This window comes from Microchirus variegatus, assembly GCF_963457635.1.
Source record: "Microchirus variegatus genome assembly, chromosome: 20".
Lineage (NCBI taxonomy): Eukaryota > Metazoa > Chordata > Actinopteri > Pleuronectiformes > Soleidae > Microchirus > Microchirus variegatus.
This window is the reverse complement of record NC_139821.1, coordinates 8,503,198-8,530,345: the sequence shown is the minus strand read 5'-3', so window position 1 is coordinate 8,530,345 and position 27,148 is coordinate 8,503,198. Positions and strand designations below refer to the sequence as shown.

Sequence of the window (27,148 nt, the reverse complement as noted above, 5' to 3'; positions counted from 1 at the left end):
TAACCTATTGCACTACTGAAAACATGAAGAAGTGCCAATCAAAATTTCCGAAAAGTGAATTCTACTGCTCAAAAATCCCAGCGATTCAGGAGTTTGCTGTCACACGACCATGCACTGCCGCAGTATACAAACAAACGCTCCCTCAGTCAAGTTTAAAGCTGCAGTTTTAACTGACAGAGCCCAGTACTGAATTACTCTCTGTATTCTATTCCCCCGATTACTCCAATAAAGCTGCATTTATTATTATATTCAAACTCAAAACAAGATTTATTTTGGTTGCATCATTAAATTAAATTAAAGAAAAATAACCATGTCTGAAAATGATGCACCACAGGTCTGTTCCTGTCTGTCCGTCTGTGCTTCTTTTCCATCATTCCCTCCTCCGTATCTGTCTCTGGTACTGCTGTCTTGCTCATTAACACGCGCCACGAACGGAGGTGTCAGCAAAAATACCTCAAAATAAAACATCTGCTTGCATGCCTGCCCGTCTTTAAGGTGTCTGTCCAGAAGTAGTCTGGGCGAGCAGAGGGCCAGAGAGGACGGCCAACATTCAGAGGCAGTAATAACAATGGAGTCCAGCCGTTTGTGCCAAGAGCTACAGCGAGCCGTGTTTTCACAGGACAGTTTTCATCCCCCACAGCCCACGCTGTTTTTTCCCCACTTGTCAAAACCCATCCTGGCTCCGAGGAACGTTTCCCATCTCTATGGCCTCGTTAAGTCATTGGTGCCCAGGGGAACAACACACACACACACACACTGGTCTGTGGTTGAATCCACTAAACCTTTCCCTTCTGAGCCTCGGAGCTTTCCTACTGTCTCAATATAGATGTAACGGATTACAAATTGGAGAGGTCGGCTCGCGCTCGGTTTAAAGTAAACCCGTTTTTGTGTGTTCGGCTGGCCGAGGAGGACAAAACACGAGCTGTTCTTTAAATAGGGATGTGTTTACCTCTCCTCCAAATGAGGAGTGACTGGGCAAACACATATAGAGAGCCACACCTGAATGAGCTCAGCTGGCACAGGAGGGGGGGCATGTGTGTTGCCACTGCCGTAAGCCACATTTTGGCAGCGGCGATGTTGGACTATGTCAAAAAGTTTTTAATTTGCCCTAAAGACGTTTTGTCTGAGTGCGTTTCCTTGTATGTCCGTCTAAAATGTCCCACAAAGACAGGAGAACGGAGGAAAGAAGGCTTAGAAGTGAGGATTATGTTTATTGGTTGAGGGGGAAAAGAGTCATAGACAATGCTGGTGTTTGTGTGCTTCTTTTTAGGATAAAGTACCTGTCTCTCAGAGTGTGTGCGAGCGTGCTCCTCTTGGGCCAGCACCAGCTCTCGCTCTGTTGTGATCTGAACGCTTTCCCTCAGCGCCTCCTCCAGCTCCTCGATGCGCTCCTCCTTCAGACGGAGAGAATCCTACAGAGAGAGACAGAGAGGGAGAGCAATGTGAAGACAGCATGGACAAGTGTAGTCTCCAGAAATACAAAGTATGAGCGATGAGAATTGCATTAGTTTTGGAGGATTATGATCACAGATGACGACATCTCATCTGAAGAGAAACATCTGCAAATTCTTCTCTCTATTTTTTTATATGTTTTCACTTTCACTTATAAGTTATATATTCTTCATTCATTTCACGATACATCCAGAAAGCTCCTACAATATTATATGAAATAATAATAAGATCAAGAAAAGCCCTGCGGTGAGATGGCAGAAAAGCCAGGTTCTAAACAATATTAATGCTTTTCTGACTTTATAAACTCTTTATAAAATTATAGAGATAATGCACTCTTTTATTTATTTTGTATTATTATTATTTTTATTATTATTATTATATACATATATAATTGTTTTTTTTAAAGAGCGTGATAACCACAAATGTGAACAATATATTTTGACATCCTTTTATAGCAATACCAGCAAAAAGTTATTTTTTTTATTTTTAAACGCTAATTTTTATTAACTATGAAGACATTAAATGTCTTTAATTTAACATAGATTCTTCGAGAAGTTCCAGGTTTCATGAAATAATATTTTATTTTTATTTATTTTTTTTATAAATATTTGTATGTCCCATGTAGACTTCCATCTTTCTTAAAGAACTTGGGAATCACACTTAGAGGATTTTTATTTTTAAACATTATTATTATTATTAATAAATTATTATGATTTTTTAAAAACTATTTATTTAAGTTTTCAGGTTTCTCAAAACAAAGAAAATAATAAATTATTAATAATAATAATAATACAAAAAAACAATAGAAAAATGCGCATATAAAAAGCAAGAACACTCAGGTTGACTTAGGCCAGACAGGCTAAGACATTAGAGCAAAATGGTGTGATCTTTTACACAGAGGAGGATTAGAGGATTATTTAAAGTAAAATTAAACTTCCAACCACTGAAAACATCTTCCTTCTTCTTGCCAAGTCCATTAGAAAGAAGTGAAGGAATAACTGGGACAAAGAAGGTGAGACATTACAGTGTCTGTAACCAAACCTCCAGTACGACACATGTGCTGTAACTCTGTAATTCTTCTCCAGGTCCCACATGACTTGGTGTCTAACTATGCGACGACGCAGACCGACTTAAATTGGATCAAATATTCTTATTGTTTTTGAATTAAATTCATGGTCTAAATTACACTCGCATTCCTTTCCCAGTCCTCATTGGTGGTTAAACACACACCAGTTATGGTTGCGACCACTGCGGTCTCATAAGTCTGAGTGACTCACACAGCTAACAGCTCATCTCCTTACCGCACCATATGCACAAATGACAACTTCCCCAACCTCCTGAAACCGATGATCGACCGTCGCTACAGGGAGCAAACGCAGAGAGAGTGTTCTCATCTGCCTCTAATCAGAGAGGCCAGTGAGGTTAACGATTACTGGAAGAGGAGGAGGATGAGCGAGGGAAAAGAGGAAGTGAGGGCGACTTGAGATGAAATTTAGGGTGAAATTAAAGGAAACGATTGAAACATCGAAATATGAAGACAACCACCGTCGCAATCATCACCCCCCACACATGACTATTCATCTTGTGGCCACTTGACACCGCAGTAGACAATTAAGAGATGCTCTTACACCACAGGAAACATTTAAAACCCACAGCATTCACTTCATTGTTTTGCGGGTGTCTTCTTTTCCTTTTTACCCCCCTCCATCTCATCACTTCTTCTCTCGCTTTATCAACCTTTTCTCCCAGTTCACCTCACCCACCATTTTCCCTCTCCGTCTTCCATCTGCCCGCCGTGTCAGTCATCCTCCTCGGTTACCCGCGCTAACACTCCCCCAGCATGAGCTGCACCATGTGTGTGTGTGTGCGAGTGTGAGTGTTTGACATTGCCTCAGGCTGCTCCCTGTCATAACTGTCACATTACGATGAAGCATTGTTGTGATAGCAGACAATACTTAAGGTAGGACATCGAGAGAGAAGGTGGAGAGAAACTTTTCACTTTTCCTCACTCTCTAACTTCAGCCCTCCTCCTCTTCCTCCCTCCATCCATACCTTAATCTGCTGGGAGCTCTCGTTCAGGTTATCCTCTCTCTTCTTGGCCTCCTCCATCATCTGAGCGTTCTTGCTCTTCTCCAGCTGCTCTTTGTGTTTCAGGTTGGCCACCTTCTTCGACTGGTCCTTCATCTGCCTGCAACCACATACACACATACATTCATTGTCAAAAATGCAGCAAATACAGAATTAGTGTATGCAGATGTCAACAAAAGCCATCACAAATAAACATTTAACATGACAAAGTGGGTTGAAATACATGCAATAATAAATTTCGATGACAGGAGATGTTGCTGGACACCTAGACATCGTCAAGGACTCGTATTATACCCTGTTTCTCCAAGTTCACCTAGTTCCCTGGTGTTCTGCTTTGGTCAAAATACCTTAAGGATGAAGCACCACAGCAGTTCAATCACCCTGCCAAAACAGCCCTGTTCAGAACGCTCCGTTTTGAGTGCCTGTCTCTTTAAATGCAAATGAGACACGGGAAACTACGTCAGCGTCACTGAGGCTCCGGCAGCTAACAGCAGTTAGCATTTGCAAAAATGTATCCACTGGACGCGTAAATCCTCTGAGGCTGGACATTTGTGTAGAACTCTGTGCTGCACTGTGCAGCCAAGAATAGAACACATTTTTCGGACTTCCGCTATTCCATACACTATTGCCCTCGCCTGCAATCTCGCATTTTTTAGGGACAAATCGGAGCTCCGAGAGACAACAATTTCAGGAATGTCTCATTGTGATGTAGCAATGAGTGCAGAATTCAACACCGCATGTTTTATCTCCTGTACTTAGACTGAGGCGGACCACAAAAACATGACTGAGTCATCTTTTTTCACACTTTGCTGACTCCAGAGTCCTCATTAAAATGATTAAAAAGTTGATTTTGCATCATCCCTTTAAAGATTTGTGACATCTAATGGTGAGATTGCAGAAGGCACATCCACTCACTCCTCCTTTTCCCAAGTACATCAGGGAACTACTGTGGCCTTTGTTTGTGTAGCTTCTGCTTCAAAATAAGAAATGCATGCTGTGGCTGTTTGTTCTTCTTTGGTAAAGCAAAACCATAGCCTAAAGTACACATAAAAGTCTTTTCTAAGGCTACGAAAACCACCCAAAAGTGATTAAACACTCAAACTGTCTTTTTCTTTTCTTTCTGCCATTTAACATTCCTACAAAGATCCCACTAAACCTTTAAGATTCGGATTCCAAACAACAAAGAATCTACAAAAATAAACAATTTACCCCCAAGTAAATCCTATTTTTTGTTTGTGTGTTTGTATCAATTCAGTCCTATAAAAGACAAAAATGTTGGGGGGGCAAAATCCTAAAAATCTAAATATATTTGAACACATATGAAAAGGAGGATTATGTAAAAAAACACATCCAAAGAATCTTCAAACCTAGTGAATGTGCTTTCTCCACAAATGCTTTCTGACTGCACAAAACAATCCGACACAAACACGACAGCAGCAACAGCAACAGCAACAGCAACAACAACAACATGAGCAATGCTGTCAAACATTGGGTATTTATTTATTACAATGTCGGCTGACATTTGATATATCGAGACAAACCATCACATTCTGGACTCAACGCCTGAGATTCTGCTCAATACAGAGCATGAATAACACCGTAGGGCCAATATAACGCAAAGATCGGTGACTCGAATGCAACGGAAAGCGGCAAATCAATGACACGGGATGACATTGGAGATTTCTCCACGGTGGGAAGCATGCGGATCATTTCAGAGAGGGATTACAGGGTGTCGGGAAGCCGGGTTTAAATCATCATTTAGGGAATAAATGAATAAAGGGGGAAGGGAGGAGAGAGAGAAAGAAATTCTTCATGTGAGAGAGCAGAGTTGGAGGATGGAGAAAAGGGCTTAATCCCTGTTTAAGATGTCTGGAAGCCATTGTGGCTCTGTCACCGACCTTACAGTATCAACTATCACCGCAGCTTGATTTAATCAAGATCTTTCATACCTTTCTCACACACACACACGGACTTAGATCATCCCAGAAAGGTTTAACAAAAGTCTGCTGGATCATGACACAAACAAAGGGAAGAAGTCAAACACTTGGGGATGGATGTGTAAGCACACACACACACAGACGCACACATGTTCTTCACACAGTGGCACTTTTCCAACGAAGACAAGTCGCGAGACGAAAATAAACGAAGCGGCTGACGCATCAGAAACTGATCAAACTCAATCAAAGGCATTCTTTTTCACTCGGCTATGTTTGCCCTTGAATCTGTTGTATGTTTGTTTTTTTATGTGTGCACAATGTCTGCCTGCGCTGTGCAAATGTTATGCTGTTATGTTTTTTTACAGGCTCAGAGATTATCTATAATCTCACTGCCAGTAAAAATGACTCCAGTGATGGGAAATCCTCAAAAAGTTTCAGTTTAGTTTCGCACAAACAAAATCATTAATCTATAAAGCAAGTTGTGTCTGTGTGTCATATTTATTTAGCATTAGCACGCTACTATTTTGCTTTTAAAGGGTTCTCTGGATCAAAATGGTTCTTACTGGAACCATTAGTGTTACCAAGAACCCTTGAAAAACAATATCTTCAGGAATAGGTTTTTCAGAAGCAAATGGTTCCAGGTAGAACCTCAGCCCTTGTATAGGGAACCCTTATTTCGAAGAGTGTAGGAATACATACTTCCGACAGGCACTGCACTAGTCTGAATGACACTACATAGTTTGTATTTTAATTTCAAGCATTTCATCTCCATAAAGAACCATCCCATTACACTTACTTTTCATTACACCTGAAGTAAAATACCTTGTCGTAGAGTGTAAATATTTAACTGTATGTGAGCCTTTAACTACCTGCTCCGCTAACCTGAAATACTGGTGTTAATCCATCAAATTTCTTTTATGTCAGCGTCGGTGCCAGAAAAAAGTTGAGAAATGATATTGGCAGAGGACGGGGACATAAAATCCTCCCTCCCCCCCCTAACTGCAAAGCGTCCAGAGAAATTTAGTAACCTGGATGAAAATCTGATCCTGTAAGTGACGATGGGGCCAAAAACTCTGCAGCACCTGGCTGTGCAAAACTCACACAATAATAATGACTAAGAGAGTCTCTGTGTGTGTGGCTTTTTCTTTAAGGATTAACATATGTGGCGTATTGTTAGAGACTCATTATGGGGTGATTTTTGTGTCCCCGTCGGGGTCCCACCCTGAATGAAAAGTTATTTGAATATTTGGGATCAATTTTTGTGTGAAATACGCCCCTGTGTGCATGTGCAACAGGTCATAAACAGGCAGGAATGTTCCTACTGGAGGATTTCCAGGAAGCTCCGACCATCTGGTTAGCTCTCTGAGGTTCCCCCCCCCCCCCGCTTCACGCTATATTGACTCCACGCATGTGAGCGTATGTGCATGTGAAATGGACTTCTGGTTTGCAATATTTCCAATTGAGTCAACACTCGAGTCCCCACTTACTCTCTCTCCGTCCTCTGATTTCCCTGATACTTAACACTTGTTTTGCTCTAACTTCACTTACTTGCCCGACGTATCACTCACCGCGCGTGTAATATGAATGGCTAACTATCACGCATTCGCCTTCCGACCGCAGCGACTTCCTCTTCATCTTCCTCTCACATCAGCCGTCCAAAACCAAAGCCCGACTCCCCCCCCCCCCCTCTCCCACCCTTGTTTGCCATTTATTTGGACACTGCAGCAGAATCGCTTGCTTGAAAGCAACTCTTTATTTACACCACGTCAATCTCGAGAGGACAAATGCACTTCTCCTCACCGCGCTCTCTTTTTCCTTCCAGCTCTGAATCCAAATGCAACATTAGCCTTTACTCTTCAGATGAAATATTTTCATCAGACCATGAACCATTTACTACTTTTTCCCCCTCTGCCTTATTCCTGCCTCTCCCTCTTTAGTCACTCTTGTCCTGTGTTTTACCTTCACAAAAAACTGTAAAACAACCGTTTCGACCATAATGTTTCACAATCTGCAAATATTTCAATGTTATATGTATATAAAATGCATTAGGGCTGAACAATTAGGGTAAAATATCTACTGTGATTGCAACTTTTCTGACAGATATTGCAATGGGAATTTGTTTTAGGATAGATTTGATGTATGCATTACATATTCTAATTGGTCTAGAACATACAACTATCATAAATGGAACAAAAAGCTGTGGCTAATTGAAGAACAAGCAAGTTTTAGGATTGTTTCAGCTTCTTAAATGGGAATATTTCCTGGTTTTTAAGTCAAAAACTACTCTGTAAAAGTCTGGATATTGGCTTCAATGCTGTGTTTTATATGAAGAACCTTTAATTCTGCCAGGGTTTAATAAATTAATATCATGGCACTGACTGTAATTACTATTCTAAGACACTAAATACATCATTCATTACATTGAGTTAATAGATTTAATTGTTTTGGATGTTGCCCTGCTCCAAAAACACCTGATTCAGATGAAACATTACATTTAATTAATAAATGAATAAATAACAAAAGTTGAAACTCTTTTTGAAAAAAAGGATATATATATATATATATATATTGACAAAAAATATAACTTTAAAAAATGACAATGGCTGAAACAACATTTTTGATTCTTTTTTAAACATTAAATTATTTGAAAAAAAAAAAGACAAAAGTTCGTTATCAGGCTTGACGAGCTGACGATTCATTTGAAAAAGTACCTCACAAGGTTTGAAAGAGTGTTTAGATTCTACTACATCACACCAGCTCCATCCTTTCTTTCCGCTTTCTCCGTCTCAAATAAATACAGTTTATATAAAACTGAAGTTTTGATTTGAACTCGATTACTCTGCTCGGCGAAGTAGTGTCAACATGTCAAATATTCCCTTCCTCCTAACCCCTGAAATCACAACAAGTTCACTTGAGCCACAACACTGTAAACACAACCACGTCCGCACACACACACGTACACAATCACACGGTATAAACAAATCCAAACACAACCTGCATGGATCAAATGTCTGAAATTGGACCACACGCAAATCTGTGTACGGAACATAACAACATGCATCCACTGACACACACTCAAAACACATGTGTGTAATAATAATAATGCTGTAAACATACACAAACACCACCCAATTGTGCGTAACCACAGCGATATCTCGACGATAAACACGCAATCATGTGATCTACACAAACACAGAGCAGCGGCCTTCATTAAAAATGTAAGGTTTTAAAGGAAAAGTTTTCAACTAAAATAAAATAAAATAAATAAAACACACATATACACACGCAATCTTCAGTAAATATCAAGAAAAAAAAAGTTTTAACTTCCCTCATTAGCATGCAGCTAATACCCAGGGAACCACATTAAGGTAATATTAATATTACATTTGGAGACCTGTATAAATATTTGATCAGAAATGCTCGAGGGGCTCATGTATGTTTACTGCACTCAGTTCACCCAACATTAACATCAAGGATTTTCATTTAACTAGTCTGAATTCTGTATTTCCTTTGAAAATGCAGGAAATATTGGTTTGGTTTAGTGAGCCTATAAAAATATATAAAACGTAAAAAAAAAATTTTTAAACGGTACTTTTACTATACTTTCACGTTGCCGATGATGTGGAATGGTACAGGGAGGACGTGAAGAAAGAAAAGATAACAATTATTTATGAATTACAGAAAGACTGTAGGAAATTCCTTTAGCGAGGCAGTAAATTTGGTTTGTAAATAAGGAGGTGAAGCAGCTGAGACTTGTGAGTGTATGTGTGTGTGTGTGTGTGAAACTGAAATTTAGGAGCTCTATGCACACTTAAGAACAAACCGTACATTAACACTCAAAGTGTTTAGATAACAGTAATCGTGTAAGCATGTGAGAAAGAGCTGGGGGTTGATGTTGGCAGTGTCTTTGTTTAACGTGGAGAACATTTTAATCTCATACCTGGCATTGACAGCAGCCTGGTGCAGATCTAATCTCATGTGGACAACTTTCAATAGAGATGTGATCGCACTTCACATGTAAATGAGGACGCATTCAAATCCAATCACTCAGATACTCACAATATTTCCTTCTTTGGGAAAAATCTTATCGACTCGGTTCTTGACAAAAATTCCAAATGAATATGTGTATTTTGTATTTTGATAAGGTTTTCTATTTAACCCTAAGTGCTCACGTGGCATGGATCTGTGCCGCAGGTGCACCCTTGGGAATGGGAATAATACACAACTCCTTATATAGACATCCTGGGGGTGTGTGTTTATAGGTCAAATATTCAGGCTTTTAAAAAAGTTTTTTAATTTTCTAATGTTGTTGTTGAGTCAAAGTTATGAATCATTTTGTCGCATTTAGTATAGTAGTATAGTAGTGATATAATTGTGCAGAAGTCACAAAATTAGAGCGTTTTTCTTTGCTTTTGGTCATAAAAACGTGTTAAAGTGAGCTTTGACGTTCCAAATTTCATACATATTGAGTCATTTTTGGTCAGGTGTGTTTATATAGTTGTTTAATTTTTTTTTTTTTCATCAGATTACCTAGGATATAAGGCTGACTGATTTTGAATAAATATCTAATTGCGATTATTTTGACAAGAATTGTCATTGCGATATGATATGTGATATCGGAGGGAATGGTGATTATTATTATAATTTTTTTTACTAATTTTCATTCGAAAAACGTATTTAAAAGGGTAATAGTCTTTTCTCTTGTGTAGAGTAATATGTGTATAGATCAAGACAATAATGAATCTAAAATGATATTTTGACTTCGACAAATATTGCACTTCCTGCAATTTAAAAATTGCAGTATGTTCAGCCCTATTATGTTGCGCTGAAAAAAAGGATATAAGACACTCTAGCCTCTGTATATACTGTACATTTAAACATAGTCATGGTGTTCTAAGGGTTAAAAAAAAAAAGGGCAAAACAATAGAATAGAACAGAACTACAATAGCTTTCTTTGGTCTCATCATAAACTATATCCAACTAACTCACTCACCATCAGTGCATTTTTCAATCAGCATTTTGTATGATGTCTAGTCAACAACCACACAGACAGTTGTCAGGATGGCCGAGCGGTCTAAGGCGCCAGACTCAAGATCACACCTTCCTGACTAAAGGGACTTCTGGTCTCCAAATGGAGGCGTGGGTTCAAATCCCACTCCTGACACATCTTTGCTTTTGCAAGTTCCCTGCTGTAGGATGAACAAAGCATTATCTAGTCTTATCCAAGATTTTATCCAAGAAGTGTAATAATCAGCATTCATCCCTTTTCTGTGTATTTCCGTGTTTGTGTGGAAGACAGAAGAAAACAATGTGCATGTTTGGTGGTAGCATGTGTTCTTGTGTGTGTGTGTCTGCTTGTTTTCACACATTAGCTGACAAAGCCAAGCACAACCACAGTGCTCCAGAGTTGGAACGGGGACCTCAAAGGGACCACACGCACCAAAGAAACGATGCAATTCCCTTTAAAGCTCGAGAAACCTTGATGTCAGATGCTTAACAGTGGAAGAGGAGTTCCTTAGCTTGAGATCAAAACAACCAGAAGAAGAAGAAGAAGAAAAAAAAGAACAAAAACCCAAACGGGGGACAGAAGAAGAAAGATGCGTTTTTTCGTCATGTTACCAGACAGCATGGCAATGCTAACTTTTTCTTTCACTTCTCTTCCCCCTCCAGAGTTGAATCACAAAACACCAGAACAACAGCGATGAAAACGCTGACAAGACAGCAGCGGGAACAGTGGCTCGAGAAGTTAAAAAGAAAAGAAAAGAGAGAAGCGAAGAAAGAGCTGGCACTTGGAGCACGAAGTGTTACAGCAGAGCAGAGCGGGGCCGAGCACACACAACACACAACACAGACCACCAGATTAATTCAGGAAACAGCAGGAAGAAGTAGTTATTATGCGGTTGATCACAAAGTGTAGGTCAGAGAATTTGCAATACGACTTTGATACGTCTGTAAAATTCAGACTCTGGGTTTTTTTTTTGCATGCTGAACTCTCATCATGGAGCTACTCCACGTCATATTTCTAAAAAGGATGACAGATTTTCAAGCTTGGGATGGGGACCCAGATATATGTTGCCATAGAGAAAATAATAATCTGACATATTCACTTTACAGATTACAATAAAACACATCCGAGAGACAGCTAACATAACCTACATCAACTACTATATTGGCATTTTATAGATAAAATGATCTATGGCAGCAGATGACATGCACAGACTGAACTGATCAGTCAATATAGATACGGTTCATATGTTTAAAACATAAACAGCGGGAGAAATGCAAATGTGCTTCTTATCTCAAATCTGCCATTTTATTTTCTCGTTTATTTGCCACTTTTAATATCGTAAATCTGTGACTCCAAGCCTGTGACGACTTCCGGTCCATGGAGCTATCGCTCCCAAATTAGCCAATCAGCAGACATTGTCCTAAGGGCCGCCCACAAACGTAAAACCATGGCGCAACAAACAAATCAGGGAGCGCAAAGTATAAATCAGGGAGCGCAAAGAACAAATGAATTTTCAAACAATAAAATAATATATTTTTGAATGATTAAATTCATTTTTTTTTGCTTTGTGAAAAGTGTTGTTTGAAAATATTAACACAAATCTGATTCCATACAACGAAAGAATGAGGGCTTCATTTTTCTCACAAGTCACAATGAGGTGAGACTGAAAGTATTTCATTGGAGCTTCTCCTTCACAGTGGACAGCTGAGTCGTGACTAAACAAGAGCCAATCAGGGAGTGAATGTGAATAACCGTGTCATCATTTGTAAAGGTCTTGGGTTTTTTTTCCCCCTCGTCCAGAATAAAAACTGCAGAGCTGCAGTTTTCAAACAAAAATAAGAAGCCATTATATTTTTCCTGGGGATGAAGACAATGGAATAATATAATATAAAGTAGGTGTTGAATACTGAGCTTTGCAGTAAATGTGCTGCTAATGAGACTTAAACACTTTTGGACAGAGCATTATTCTTCCAGTGTTAACTGAGCTAACGCCTCCTTACCAACACTAACATATCTATTTTCCCTCCTGATAATAACGTAAAATAAGCTTGTTGCCTAAAACTATTTATTTAGGGACCTCACACATTAGGTTAACAGGCAAATTGCTGAGGTCAAATCCAAATACAGGGAAGCAGACCAGAGATTATAATGAAATCCGAGTTAAGGGGATGAAAAATAAATAGTTAGCCACATCTTGAGCAGAATCCCAGGTCATCTTAACTGCGTCATAAAACCTGGAGCGATTTCTCAACAAAAGACTTTGAGTAAGAAAGTTCACGGTTGTCAAAGTTATAAATTTCAACACCATGTTTGCTGTAGTAGCCTTAAATTCAAAATTATTCAAAGTTCAAATGCCGGCGAGGCGATGAGACGTGCGCGGTGTCGTAATGGAGGGTGAACGAGGAAGACAATCGTGTTTCCTCTTCAAATAGGCAGCAAAGGTGTCAGAGAGACAGAGGGAGAAGAGGGAAATGTCAAGGTGTCTCCTTCAAAAGAACAGACACATTTGATGAGAATGATTAAAAGAGCTTGTGACAGCGCGAAGGAGATGAGAGAGTGTCTCAATGCAAGGACAAGAAGTGTGGCAACTGAGGAGACAGATGAGGGAGACAGTGATGGAGGGGGGGGGTTGAGAAAAATAGGCATGCAGTACTAACCTTGAGGCAAGACTGGGTAGAGCAGTGTTGCATTGTAAAGATAAAAGAAGGAGACAAGGAGGAGAAGGAAAGGTGGTGGGGGGGGAGGGGGAGACAGGAGTTGAGCGTTAGGTTAGCCGGCTTGATCACCCTTCAAAGAGGAAAGAGATGAGACACAGAGGAGGTGACAGAGAGAGGAGGACAGAGAAAATGCAGACAAACAGGACAGGACAGGCATGACCAAGCAAACAGCTGGACAGGCAGGTCGACGACCACATAAACATACTGTCGCTCAAATGCAGGTATCTCTTCTTTCTTTTTTTTTTTAGGAGAGTCACATTCTATCCAAGAATCAGATGTCTGGGGGGGAGAGGGAGTTCAATCTCAAACATTGAAAGCACATTAGAGTTCAAAATATACAGCATAGAAGTGGATTAAGCCTTATAGTAGAGCAGATTTTGCATTTTGTTTCCAGGAAACTCGTTCACAAGTGGAAAGAAGCCCTAAAATTTGACTGAATGTACCTCTTGGGTCATCCATCCATTCATTATCTACAGCTTTATCCTGTGTGTATAGGGTGCTGTGCCCATTTCAGCTGACATAGGGCGTTAGGTGGGGTACACCCTGAACAGTTCGCCAGTCCTCTTGGGTCATTCAATTTCAAAATGTAAATTTCCAACCGTCTTTTACATCAGAATTTTAATTTCCTGGCCCGATTTCATTGATTTTGGTGTCAAATTATCGGTAAAAATTTGAATTCTAATTTGTATATCTCTTTCTCCCATTTACTTGGAATATTTTCAAAAATAATGTACAAAAATGGTCATCATGAGGAGCTGAATCATTTGCTTACTACTGTACATATCATTTGTACAGCATGGCATACAACTAACACAATGGTATAACCAATTATAACCTGAACATTAGAATCAATGTATATAAAATGTTCTTTTCTGAGTAAATGGCAGAAAGAGATATAAAAAGGACTTCTGATTTATTCATTCAAATTTTTTACCTATCGTTTGACACTGAAATCACTGAAATTGGCCCAGGAAATTAAATTCTGATGTAAAAGATGGTTGGAAATGGCGCCATTTTAAAATCTACGTGACCCAAGACCCAAAGAATGACCCAAGAGGTACATTCAGTCAAATGTTGGTGCTTCTTTCCCGTTGTGAATGATGTTTTTGCTAATCTGCTCGACTATTAGCTTCTAGCAGAGAACTGTGAGCACAGCTTGGCCTAAAAACCACTGTGAATTTATTTTGTCTTTTGGCTGCTGCCTCCCTAAAGGGTCGCCACAGTAGATGATGCGCACATTTGATTTGGCAAAGATCAAAAGCCCAGGGGGACTTGAACCAGCAACCCTTCAGTCACAAGCCAAGGTCTCTTTTTCTTTGGCTACGAGCCGCTGCGTAAAAACCACTTTGAAATACATCACGAAAACAAGACAGCGATGATCTAATGTTGGGGTTTAAGTTCTTAACCTCAAGTTTGGACACAAAGAAACTAAACCGTGTTCCCAAGTGAACGATCACAACACCAAAGCGCCTGAAAAGTGGCGTGTGGGAATATTTCTGGTTCTGCACCACAGACGACAAAGTGAGGAACAAATAGTGGACTCACTGTTACAGGGACAGCCCTACCTCCTTTACCTCACATGACCTCTACAAAGACGATAGTACACACACACACGCACACACACATGAAACTGCAATAACAAACCATTGAAAGTGAGCAAATAGCCAATCAAAGCAGAAGCAGAGACCGCGCTCACTCTTCTCCATTGGTTTTAGACATTGCGGACGACCTCTTAAGCGCCTTGTTGGGGCCACTTGAACAGTGCGGCGCTTGTGGAAAGTCTCTATTAAAAAGACAGGAAAACAATTAGCGTGTGAAATTTGAGGAAAATTTACTTCCCCAAATTGGTTGACCCCAAAATATATTCCACACGATCGCTCTTCCTGTAACTGGCAAAGCCCAAACTCCAGGGTGAACTTATGCCTGGGAACACACTCACAAATGAGAGCGTGCCAGAGACAAATTGTCCATTACAGAACAATATAACACGCAATAAACTTCTCTAATTTCCCATTACTCTGGTTTATATTCTTCATATCTCCAAACCAACTTCCTCTTTCTATTATTTTCGACCACTTTTATCCCTCTCTCTCGCTCATTTGCTTCCCCTATTCCCACTATGGTGCCTGTTCTTTTATACGTCTCCACCCATTATTTCAGTTCCATCTTGCTGTTTTTCTCCCTCTTTGCCACCACCTTCCTTTCACTTTTCCTCTTTCTTTCCAGCTCTCTCTTTTCCACTCTTCCATCCAAATCCTTTATTTTGGCCATCAGGGCAGATTTTCAGCTCCATTTCCCCTCAGTGTGAAGTCACTCAAGTCTGTTCCAATTACTATCCTAGTTACTGAAATAAATAACCTGGTACCATTACAGCTGGTTTTACACTGGAGAGGAAGACGTATTTTTTTACTCTTATTTAACCCACATCTGATCTTTTCATGAGTAATGTTCCCACTGCTCACTCGTAAACCCAGGGAGATTAGCCTTGGTGCCAAGCTAAGAGTTGGTGGAAGGTGAATGCGTTCTCCTCTGGTCTACCCGTTAGCTTGAGGCTAAGTATAATAATTTACAGCAGGGTTATGTAGCCCTGTAGCTATGTACACTTAATGTTACAGGGTCAATGCTTGTGGGTCAGAAAAAAAGCCTGGTTAATGAATATATTACAATCTTAAACACACAAAGCTTTTTGAAGTGTTTCCTCAGCACCATGCAAAACACCGCGATATACAGTTACTGGGCAACCAGTGACATAGCTGGGTTAAAATGCCTTCACAGAGAGTTTTAAGACAGTAGTAAGTAAAATCAAATGAGGCTGGGCATCACTACTGATTTCCAGATTTGTTCTGATTCAAATTCACAAAGTCCCAATTGTGTTGATTCACTTGGAGAGCACTTAATATGAACAAACAGTACAATCATAGGTGATAATTCAAGCTCAAACTTAAGAAAAAACCTGTTCAAGTTCAAAATATACAGCCTAGAAGCGCTCTTTGATCATCAGAGGAAAACAGCAGCGCAAACTAAACTATCCTCTTGAGCATGTGGGAAACCTATATAACCTATATAAACCTATATAACCTTGCATCCTCTAATATCACGTCTTCACAGGAAAGAATAATTCCACTTTTCTAACCATCTCTGGTGAGAAGTCCTTCATCCATGTATTCCCATCATTACAATCTGCATCTGTCAGACTAAAACAACACACACACACACACACACACACACACACTAAAATCCACTGGTTTAAATGCAGCAACAGCTGAATTATTTATAGTTTATTCTATTTCAACTGTGCAGACTGAGACTCAGAGAGGAAATACTGAATACCCCTTAAAAAAAAAATCATTATCAACTATTCGTTTTTAATGAACACACAGGCGGACAGAAGCTGAGAGGAAGGTGACAGTAAGATGGACCGGACAGACAGCAGATATGAAAGGAAGGAGTCTTTACTCTTGACCCACTTTGGCCTCTCCGTACACTTCAGTTTGTTAATAATGTTATTCTAAAACTCTTGGCCCCTAAAAAAAGAGGGAGTTTTGACTGTTTTTGTACTCGTCTTCATACGGTGACAGACTGAACAGACAGGAGGAATGAAACAGATTTGAAAGGAGACAGTTAGACACAGGCAGACATGCAAGCGGAGAGATAATAGGACAGAAAACAGAAAGAAAAGACAGATTAATGCTACCTAATGAGGTAGATAGAAGAGTACATACAAATCAAACGACAGGTAGATCCAAAATTAGACAGACACATAGAAAAGCAGACAGAAACAAATTGTTAATAGAAAATAAATAGATTAAAAAAAAAAAAAAATCATAGCGAACTGTCCAGTGAACTCCACCCTCTTCTGAAAGTAAAACAAAAGTGATAGCGTGAAAAAACAGAGCCACTGAATGAAAGAGTTGCATCATTGACAGGAACAGAGGCTCAAAGTCTTTTTCAGGGCTTTACAGCAAAAAGACTCCGCTGCCAAACCTTGCCCTCGTTTGATGAACCTCTCAGCTTTGGCTTGTCGTACACACGCCTGAATAACAAGAACCTCTGCTCAGGGTTCAGAGGAGAATGACTTCAACTGGAGCGCTGATTGCTGAACTTTTACGGGCTTTCTTTTCTGTTACAGAGTAGCTCTGAGTAAATAAATACTGATCCAATGCTGCAACTCTTTGATTGGTGTTATTAGTGAACATACTGAGTGTTGTTCCCATATGGAGGACCAAACCTGACGTAATAATTAATAAACAAATAAATTATTTAATTAATTAATAAATGCATACATAAATAAATACAGGAATAAATAAATAAATAAATAAATAAATGACTACTTTTCTATTCACCTACATTTATTTGTTTATTTATTCCTGTATTTATTTATTTATTTATTATCACGTCAGGTTTGGTCCTCCATAGTCCCATGTGGAAAAGGCTGGTAAAACGTAAAATCTCCTTTAATTATTGTGACAAAACCTATATTATTGTACTGATGGAGGTTACTAGTTTGATTTTCCCTTCTCCCATTTTTCAAAACAAAGATATTCCGTTTGATTTTATGGATGACAGTGCGTTTTTTTATTCAAAATGTTGAAAATTACACATTATTTTAACTATAGGCAGCTGTATAGAAGGTATGATTACAGTATGGCCTAATCATAATGTGAATGTGACTTTCATTTGATATTTTAATCTGAATAAAGGATCCTCTCTGAACAATCTAAGTTCCCAGGGGCTTGTGGTCCTCTACGATGCTTGAGAAACTTTGAATGAAACTGTCCTCCATAATTCACGTCTGAAATATTACATTAGAGAGACTTTTCCACATGGGAGTAATTGCTCTCACGATGCTTTCACATCCCGGTCCCTCTGACAAGCAAAGTGAGTGCTGTTTTTTTGTGGGTTTTTTTCGATCGTGCATTTGTCAAAAATGACTGACAGGGCTGCCAGCCACTCACGTGCCCAGGTAGTCCCACATCATCAGCCCCCCCATAGGCTGCTGAGATGCAGCAGCGGGGGAGGGGGTCGGATTTTGCGACTGCTGAGAACGCCACAGATGAGAAGCAGAGGGGGTTCTGAGGTGTGATGGACACGCACACACGCACAGTATCATGTGCATCATACACGCATGAATAAGGTAAACAAAGGAGATAATGGAAGGAATAAAGTAGAAATTAAAGGATTGGGGAGAAAGAAGGGTGAGAAAAAGTGAAAACTGGAGGATTAGTTATTTAGGAAGACTCCAACTGTAATTGAATCGAAAATGATCAGCAGAGTGTTGTTGTGTTAATTTACATTTCAATAAGTAAAGACAGTCCTAGTTGTTTTCTATTGATTATAGAAGAAGGACAGAGTTGCAGTTCCAGTCATTCTCCTCCTCCTCCACTCTCACCTCTCCAGTTCATGGATCTTCTTCTCCTTGTCATTCTTCTCATTCTCCATCTCCCTCAGGATCTCCAGCAGCCGCTCCACCTCGGTCTGGGCCTTCCCGGCATCCTCTTTGTGCTGGGTCACTTCCTGCTCCAGGCAGAAGATGCGTTCGGAGAGTTGACTGTCAGAGCCGGCTGCTGCACTGTGGGCCTGAAAGAGAAAGGCCAGACACTGGATTTGTAAACATTTATATACACAACATTTGCTTTTGATTAAGTGCATTCAGCTGTTCGGGCAGATTATGTACAGTAATGTGTTTTTAAAAAGCAATGCTGATGAAACATAATGTGGCCTCATTAGTCGTGATTAATATCAAAAGAAAACGATGGTGGCAATATTGAGGCCTTGCTGATGAAAACAAAGGATTTTCATGTATTATATATAGAAATAGGGCTCTTTGATGCCGTTTGAACACGCATAGATTTGTTTTAATGAAGAGAGATGGCTGATATGCTAACAATCGCATACTAATCGCATTTTTATCACTTTTAAAAATCAGTAATCGGAACGCAAACAGCTTTATTACAAGTCATCGTATGAGAGCTGAGTTGTAAATATGCACTGAATAAATGGAAGGTTGGCGTCGTTCTCTGCTGCTCGCCGCAGCTTTGCAGAAGAGGCAGAAAATGAGAAAAAGAAAGAAATAAAATCAAACAAAAGAAAGGAAAAAAACACAAGTTAAAAGCAGCTTAAAGGTTAGAACAGCTGTATGTGTTTCCCAGAAGCAGATGTTGCTCTTGGGACAGATTGAATTTGTGCATGTGTGTGTGTGTGTGCACATCTCTTGGTCTCACAATGCATAAAACCTATTAGTTTTGGAAGTGCACAACAGTTTTTTACAGGTCCTTCTGTGGAGAGGAAATGTTTGGGTGTCTGACTGAAAAAAGATCTGGGTGGAGGAGAACAGAGAAGGAAAGAAAGGCAAATAATAATAAAAAAGGATAAAAAGAAACATCACACACACACTATGTCATAGACACAATGTCAATCAGCTTGCGCACGCAGACACAATTTATTTTGTCTTTTTTTCTACGGTAACAGAAAGAGACTGAGAAATAAACTCAGATAAGATAGGAAAAATAGCAGAGACTCGCTGCCACCTTCATACACATCCTCACTCTCTCTCCATCTCTCTCACACACACACACACACACACATACAAATTTGAGGGTGTGGTGGAGCTGCTGTCTTCTCTGCTCTGTGAAAATGACTTTAAGGCTGTCAGCGAGCCGTCACACACACACACACCATTTCATGGTGCTGCTGTGTGGGGGAGAATATGTGATATGAGAACACTCTCACACACACACACACAGAGTGAGATGTTATTAAGTTTAAAACTCTCTACTTCTCTTCAGTTGTGCTTTTACCTGTACACTGTTTTATTTCCTCCACAGAGATCCACTCATAATGATGAGTGATGTTCAACTGAATCTTGTCTACACCTATCATGGCCAACATTGATAGTACTTATATTGAAAATAAGCTTCATTTACATAGCGCCTTTCAAAACACAGTTATAGGTAACAGAGAGAATAAAATAAAGCAATGAAAATGAACAAAAATACAGGTGGAACAAAGAAGTTAAAGTGTTAGGAAGCATAACAACTAGTGCTGGGCACTAGGTTAACGCATGTTAGCATGACGCGTTTCCATGACGACTGACCGGAAAAAGTCCAGGCACCGTTTACCAGTTAGCTCCGTTAGCTGCATTAGCTCCTTTAGCGCCGTTAGCACACCTACAGACGAACTGGAGCGGCCTGTTTATTAAACGAAAAGAGCAGCGCTACAAATTACCCCCAAAGGGCCAGATGTAACTGTCATACAGAATAAATGTAACTAAATGTAACAAAATATAATGTAAAATAAAGGTAACTACTCCGTAACATATTGCTAAATAACTTCCTGCATTTATTACTTATTCGATTTCACTCGTCGCATGATGCATATACAATGATACGCTGCGATCTAGTGGCGATGCCGTCACTTTGCGGGGAACGCAATCGCCATGCATCGTGGGAAATGTAGTTTATGGTCAACACACGCCGTAAAGCAGCATAGACCTATTTTAACACAGACCAATTAATCACTCGCAGGCCACATAAAATGACGTGGCGGGCCAACATCTGGGGGGGCCTTGAGTTTGACACGTGTGCCTTAGAGACTAATTTTAACGATCTGGAGTCACGTAAACATGACGTCACAAGCCTCTTTTTCTGGTCATTCGTCATGGCAACGCATCATGCGTTAACGTTGACGCCGCTATTTCGTTACCGCGCCCAGCGTCAATAATAACTAAAAGCCATGTTTAAGAGACAGCAAGGGGTATATGGAGTTAAATGCTCAGCTTAATTAAGAAGAAGAAGGATTGTCATTTTGATGCTTTAATAACCTCCTCTCATTCTCACCTTTTTAACCTGGTTCTCCAGTTTGACACACTCCTCCCTCTTCTGCTCCAGACTGATCTCCAGACTCTTCAGCCTGTTGTCCTTCTTCAGAGTGGAGGAAGCCAGCGATGACGCCTTCTCCTTCAGGTCCAACACCGTCGTCTGGGGGGGAAAACACAAGTGAAGGAAGTGAATACCACAACCAGTGTTGTCAGTATAGCCCTCGTACAAGGATAACCATAGTTTATTATTTTAACTCTGCTCTTATTTTCCTCTCATTTTCCTCTGCTTAAGACAACCTTGTATTAACCACAGTAATTATTCTTCACCACACTATTACGTAACCAGAAGGAACAAGTACATGTGAAGTGTCATTTGCAGGTTTTAAAGTCAAATTAAACATCAGTGTTGCTGCAACTTATCTTTTTTCATATTTTTGCATTGATATACAGTATAATTGGCAGTACTGGCATCATAAATAATGACAAAAACTGGACTAGAACAGCTGGGTTCTCCAGCAGAAGTTTTCCCATGACCTGTCTCTTTTCTCACTTGTTCAGCTTCATTCCTCCATCTCTGCAGTCTCTCACTGCCTTTCTTTTCTGGTCTTTTCCTCTTTTGGTGGGGGCAGTGAAAGAGAAACCAAGCAGACACTCAGACGTGTAATTTTACCCTTGACTGACAATACCAACTCCGGACTATGGATCATCATGTTTGACTGGGCTGTTGGTCAGAGAGAGACCTTGATGCTAACTCCGATTATATTTAGGTAGGCATATATATTGTTGTTGTCAGACAAACCGCACATCTGTGTTTAGCAGTGCAGAGAGGAATGTTTTAGGGTTTTTTTTTTCATGTATTTCTGAATTTATAACACTGGGGAGGAACGGGTCAGGAACATTTGCTGAGCAATCACAAAAAAGGCAAAAGGGATTTTTCCCTGGGGCTTTTTAAGAAGCTGAAGTCAAGCAGGTGATTAGCTCAGCTTAGCTTTAGCTTCGTTCTATATGCATGAATGAAATCATCTTTCAGCACTTTCTGTCTGTGTGGACAACCTTCCAAAATATCTCCAAAAATGTAATAAATTAGACTCTCATCACCTCTGAACACCAGGCTTACACCTGCTTCTTTTTGTGATTTAAAGGTGATATATGCAAGATTTTTTTTTTTATATAAAGACATAAAATGACCATGATGTCTCATCAGAGATTTAGGAAACATTACAGTATTTGAGGGCAGAGGTTTCGATTGATCGGTTTGAAGCTTTTTTTCATGATGAAGATTTGATTGTTTCAAATGTGAATATTTTCTTAGTTTATTTGTTCCACATAACAAATAAATCATTAAAAATGAATCATTTTGGTTTGTGGACAAAACAAGACATTCGAGAACATCGTCTTTTCCAGGTCTGACAAACACCGATCAACTTTTTTGAACGTTTTCTAACATTTTATGGACCGATCGATTACTGGACTAATCGAGAAAATAATCTACAGATTAAACGATTACAAAAATAATCGTTAGTTGCAGCTCTTAGCCCACAGGATGCCAACAGAGTGAACTGCTATAGGTAGAACTATTTGAACAATACCAGATATAAACAACCTTTGTACCCCACTTAAAAAAAACACTGGAAACTTCAGCCAAATTTACCTACTAACAAACTAATTTGCCACAAAGATGGTGTGACATTTATGTATGTGTATGATGTGTAGAGTGTAAGTAGTGCAGTGTCTTATTTCCATTACATTTTCAATGCTAAATATTGCCATTGTACATATTATGTTTTTTGTTATGCGGTACATTTTGCTGCTGTTAAACTGCAGCGGGGAGAAAACGGAGAAGACGTCCTCTTCTAAAAAGGCTTTGTCATTCCCCCCATCTCTGCATCTCTGCTTCAGCAGTGCGGTTTGCGATGAATCATGTGGCTTTTTAGAGCAAGAAACAACTCGTCTCCCCGTCACCGTTTCCACTGGTTATGAGTTTTGCATATCGTTGTCAAGGAAACGGGACTATTTTATCACGGTTGTCCTTCAGCACGCGGGGACCCTGGGAGGATTCAAGGTCTTCTTCTGCAGTGATAACTCAATCATGTTTCCCTGACAGAGACAAATAGAGTGTGTGTTCTTCTGATAAATAGCACAGATATGGATATATGTGTGTGTGTGTCTTTTCCAACCTCGCGGTCAGCCAGGTCAGCCTGCAGCTGAGAAACCTTCTGCCTCAACTCTTTCAGCTCCTTCTTGCTGGACTCCATCTCCTCTCCCTTTTCTCTCTCCTCCCTCTCTCGCTGCTCCTTCAAGCGCTCGATGATTCGCTCCTGAATTTGAGAGAGGAGGAGACAAAAGATAGGGTCAAAAGAAGGAGCGATGGAAAGAGAGAAGCAGACGGGAGAATTCAAAATCACCTCTTTGACTCCCAACAGTCACTCAATATCAAGTTTCTATACCAATAACACTCGCATTAAACTTTATGTACATGGCAGCTTTGACAGGATCTAACAGCCAGCAGTGATTTTCAGACACATTCTGGCTCAAGATATAAAATTTACAGCCACTAAAACGCTACAGACGTGGACCAGCGACAGAACAACACGGCAGCCAGTTCAGGAAACAGTTCAAAAGTTCACTCGCACAAAAGAAGTGACATTTTTTTGGAATATGAGGATATTTCATTTACAGTCAAATAAAAAGACTGTAAGTAAACTAGTGTGTGACATAATAGTATAAGGTTCACTTGAATAACATTCGACAAATTTGGACTAATTTTTTTGGTCCAAAAATAAAACAAATCACATATGATAGGAAACATACGTCTTGTTTATACAGTAACGCATCGACAAAACATAAAACCCAGCAATTATCATTAAGTAGCTTGAAACACAAACAGGATGTTCCACATTGGAGCATGAAATGTTTGCTTTGAGACGTTACAAGATGAAAAACAGTGTGTGTGTGTGTGTGTGTGTGTGTGTGTGTTTGTGTGTGTGTGTGTGTGTGAGGAAATGATTCAAAATGAGGTCGGAACGATCGAAAAAGCATGAAACCAGGAAAGAGAGACGTCCAAAAGAAGCAGAACAAAGAAAATGAAGTGATGAAAAATTCCTGTTAAAAGTTATTCGAGTGAAGCAGGAGTTCATCCGGCCAACACTCACACACATCGAGTGGACACCCCGAATATTAGTCACTGTTGGAACAATTAATATCCCTGTTTCCTTTACGTGTGTGTGTGCGTGTGTTTGAGTGAGTTGGTAACAATTGTGCAGAACATTCCAACAATGTGTTCTCATTTAAAACGTTTAAGGGTTTAAGCTTTGAATACAAAAACAGGGAAATGATGGTTTAATTCCCTGTAGAATAAATAGATAAGTGGACAGATTTTAACTGTTACTGCACGTGTACAATGGAATTAGGAAGCTATTGCCAAGGAGCAACCTAAAATATAGATAAGGATAGATTCTGAAAAAGAAGAATTAAAGACAAATACTTCATGACGAGGGTTTTTTATACACCAGCAGTCGTATTAGGGGTTGGATACTTTACCCAGCAACCCTCTGGTGTGTATGTGTGTGTTTACCTTCTCAGCCAGAGCCTCCTCCAGTGTTCCCAGTGCGGTGTCAGTGTTGGACGTGTCGGTCTGCAAAGACTTGACTCTGTCTTTCAGGCCGCCGAGCTGTTTCTCTTTATCCCTCAGCTGATCCAGGAGGTTCTCTATCTGCAGACGGGACAAAAAAAGCAGAAAGCAGAAATTCAGTTTTGACTCTTGTACTTCGGCCCAGACAAAAGTGGATTTCCAAACAGCACGTACTGTAGAACATTTACCTAGTATATCTATTAATGACAAAACTACTAATTCAACTTTACACAACTTTAATAGGATCTAAAAACGTTATTGTTTTGCCTGTCGTCCAAATCTCCCACATTTCCTTTCCTATTTTTCCTTGACAATGTACTTCTACCACATTTTTTCTTAACCACAAGCAGCAAATTCTTTATAAAATGAGTCTCATGTGATTCTATGTGGAGATTTTCTAAGACCTAAGAAGAATATGAGGTGCAGCTTCCTCAACTTTAACCCCCTCCTCCAAATCCATCCTCTCCCTAACCCTACACCTTTTCCTCCCCTTCTCCATCTCTCATCCAGCTTCCTTTCACAGTGATTTTTGGTAGTAGACTCACCCTAAGCCTAGTGTGTGTGTGTTTGTGTGTGTGTGTGTGTGTGTGTGTATGAGAGAGAAAAGATCACAGACAAAGATAAGGCGTTATGTCAACTTTGCGGTCTTCATTAAAACACGGACGGAACGAGCGGTTGAAAAAGCGCAGAGAAAATATATTCGGTAGAAACGACGAGACGGGAATGGAGCTGATGTAATGTGTTATTGTGAGAGGAAAACTGGTCAAATTGAAAAATCTCTCTCTCTCTCTCAGTCTGTTTCTCGATCCTGGCAGATAGAAGGGCAAGACGAGCGATTGACAACCTGTCACAGAAAAAAAAAATGAAAGGGAGATTGGTATGCAACCTTTGACTCCACTGCAGCCAACACACACACACACACACACACAACACACACACACACAAACATTTACAGTACAGCAGAAAGAGTGTGTGTGTGTGTGTGTGTGAGTGTTCATACGGTAAAACGTTTCAAGCGCCTCATTAATCTATTGACCTGACAGCTTGACTGACACCTTCCCCTCTCTTTCTCTTTCTTTCTCTCACTCACTCACTTTCACACACACACACACACACACACACACACACACACACACACACACAGTCTACATGTCTTTACCACATTGTGGGGACCACGTTCGGGACTGGGCATAATGTCCCCACAAGGAAAAATGTCCCCACAAAAAAGGTGTTTTGCCAGGCGGTGGTCCACACAAGGATAGAAAGACAAGAGCGCACACACACATCTACGTCTTTACCACATTGTGGGGACCACATTCGGGACCGGCATAAGGTCCCCACAAGGAGAAATGTCCCCACAAAAAAGGTGTCTTGCTAAGCAGTGGTCCACACAAGCATAGAAAGACAAGAGCACACACACACACACACACACAAGAAGCAGTGAGACTCTTTGATCCTGTCTGCACTTCCTGAATCTGACAACTGCTGGATGGCTGATACGTGCACACATACGCACACACACACACACACATGCACAGCATCTGTCCTGTCCTATTTCAGGCCACAAAATCATCGGTGATAATGAACTGGAGTACGTTAACAAAAGGAGAATCTGCCTGACGCCTCTTTTCATGATGTTCCTCACATAAAACAGAAAATTACATTGAACAAACAAAGAAAAGGAGGACGATGATGGGGGGGACGTTAATTGTCAAAGCACTCAGGTAATTTCCTTCATTTCTAACAAAGAGTGACAGATGAAAACCATGTAGAGGAAAGGAGAGGTGGACAATGGATATTTTTAGTTTTTTTCCACATGATGAAATAAAGGAAATCATCAGCGCAAATGATATAAAAGGAGGAGTCAGCAGCAGCAGCTCTGTCTCCCTCGCAGACACTGGACTGTCTTCTCCACTGGCACAGCGTTTGAAGACAGCAAAGGTCATCATTTATTGAACAAGAGCAGCTCATTAGTATGCATCTCTCCTCCCCCTTCTTGCTTTATGTCTGCTTGATTGTCTCAATCAATTACCCCCACACACTCTCCATTTCCATGTTTTTTTTTTTTCTAAATGGGGCGAGTGGAGGGAGAGGGAAAGATGTAAATGTTGATGTTTTAAGTAAGAAATAAAAAAAAGTCTTAGTGTGTGCATACATACTCATAACATATACTGTATATGGCATGTGTTATTGTCTTAAGACCTGCACCATATCCATCCCTTCAAATCCACTACAATACCATATCATTCCATCTGACAGCATCACTGCAGAGATGCACACAGTAAACAACTCTATATCTGTCTCTCGCTCTCTGTAGGTCGCTCTGCTTTAGCGACTTGATCTCAACACTGTCTTACAGCTCCATCTAGTGGTTAATCTGAGAACAAGCAGATTTCTGTCAGTATGAATGAGTGCAAACCAGAGAGTAATTGAATAAATGTGTGACTTCTCAAAAGCTACTAAAATAACTTTATTCTACTCTGGAGAGTCAACGTTATC

General features: G+C 40.0%; 1 protein-coding gene across 2 annotated transcripts in view; it reads right to left on the bottom strand.

The window, feature by feature from the left end:
• LOC310941400 (ELKS/Rab6-interacting/CAST family member 1-like) overlaps positions 1 to 27,148 on the bottom strand; it is a 115,533-nt gene that overhangs the window by 56,629 nt on the left and 31,756 nt on the right. For both annotated transcript variants that reach the window (XM_083906564.1, XM_083906565.1), the window contains 6 exons: positions 24,593 to 24,730; positions 23,196 to 23,336; positions 21,038 to 21,178; positions 18,592 to 18,779; positions 3,505 to 3,640; positions 1,281 to 1,412 (listed from right to left, as the gene is read on the bottom strand). In XM_083906564.1, coding sequence (XP_083762690.1) covers positions 1,281 to 1,412; positions 3,505 to 3,640; positions 18,592 to 18,779; positions 21,038 to 21,178; positions 23,196 to 23,336; positions 24,593 to 24,730 — 876 coding nt within the window. The remainder of the gene's footprint in view (positions 1 to 1,280; positions 1,413 to 3,504; positions 3,641 to 18,591; positions 18,780 to 21,037; positions 21,179 to 23,195; positions 23,337 to 24,592; positions 24,731 to 27,148) is intronic.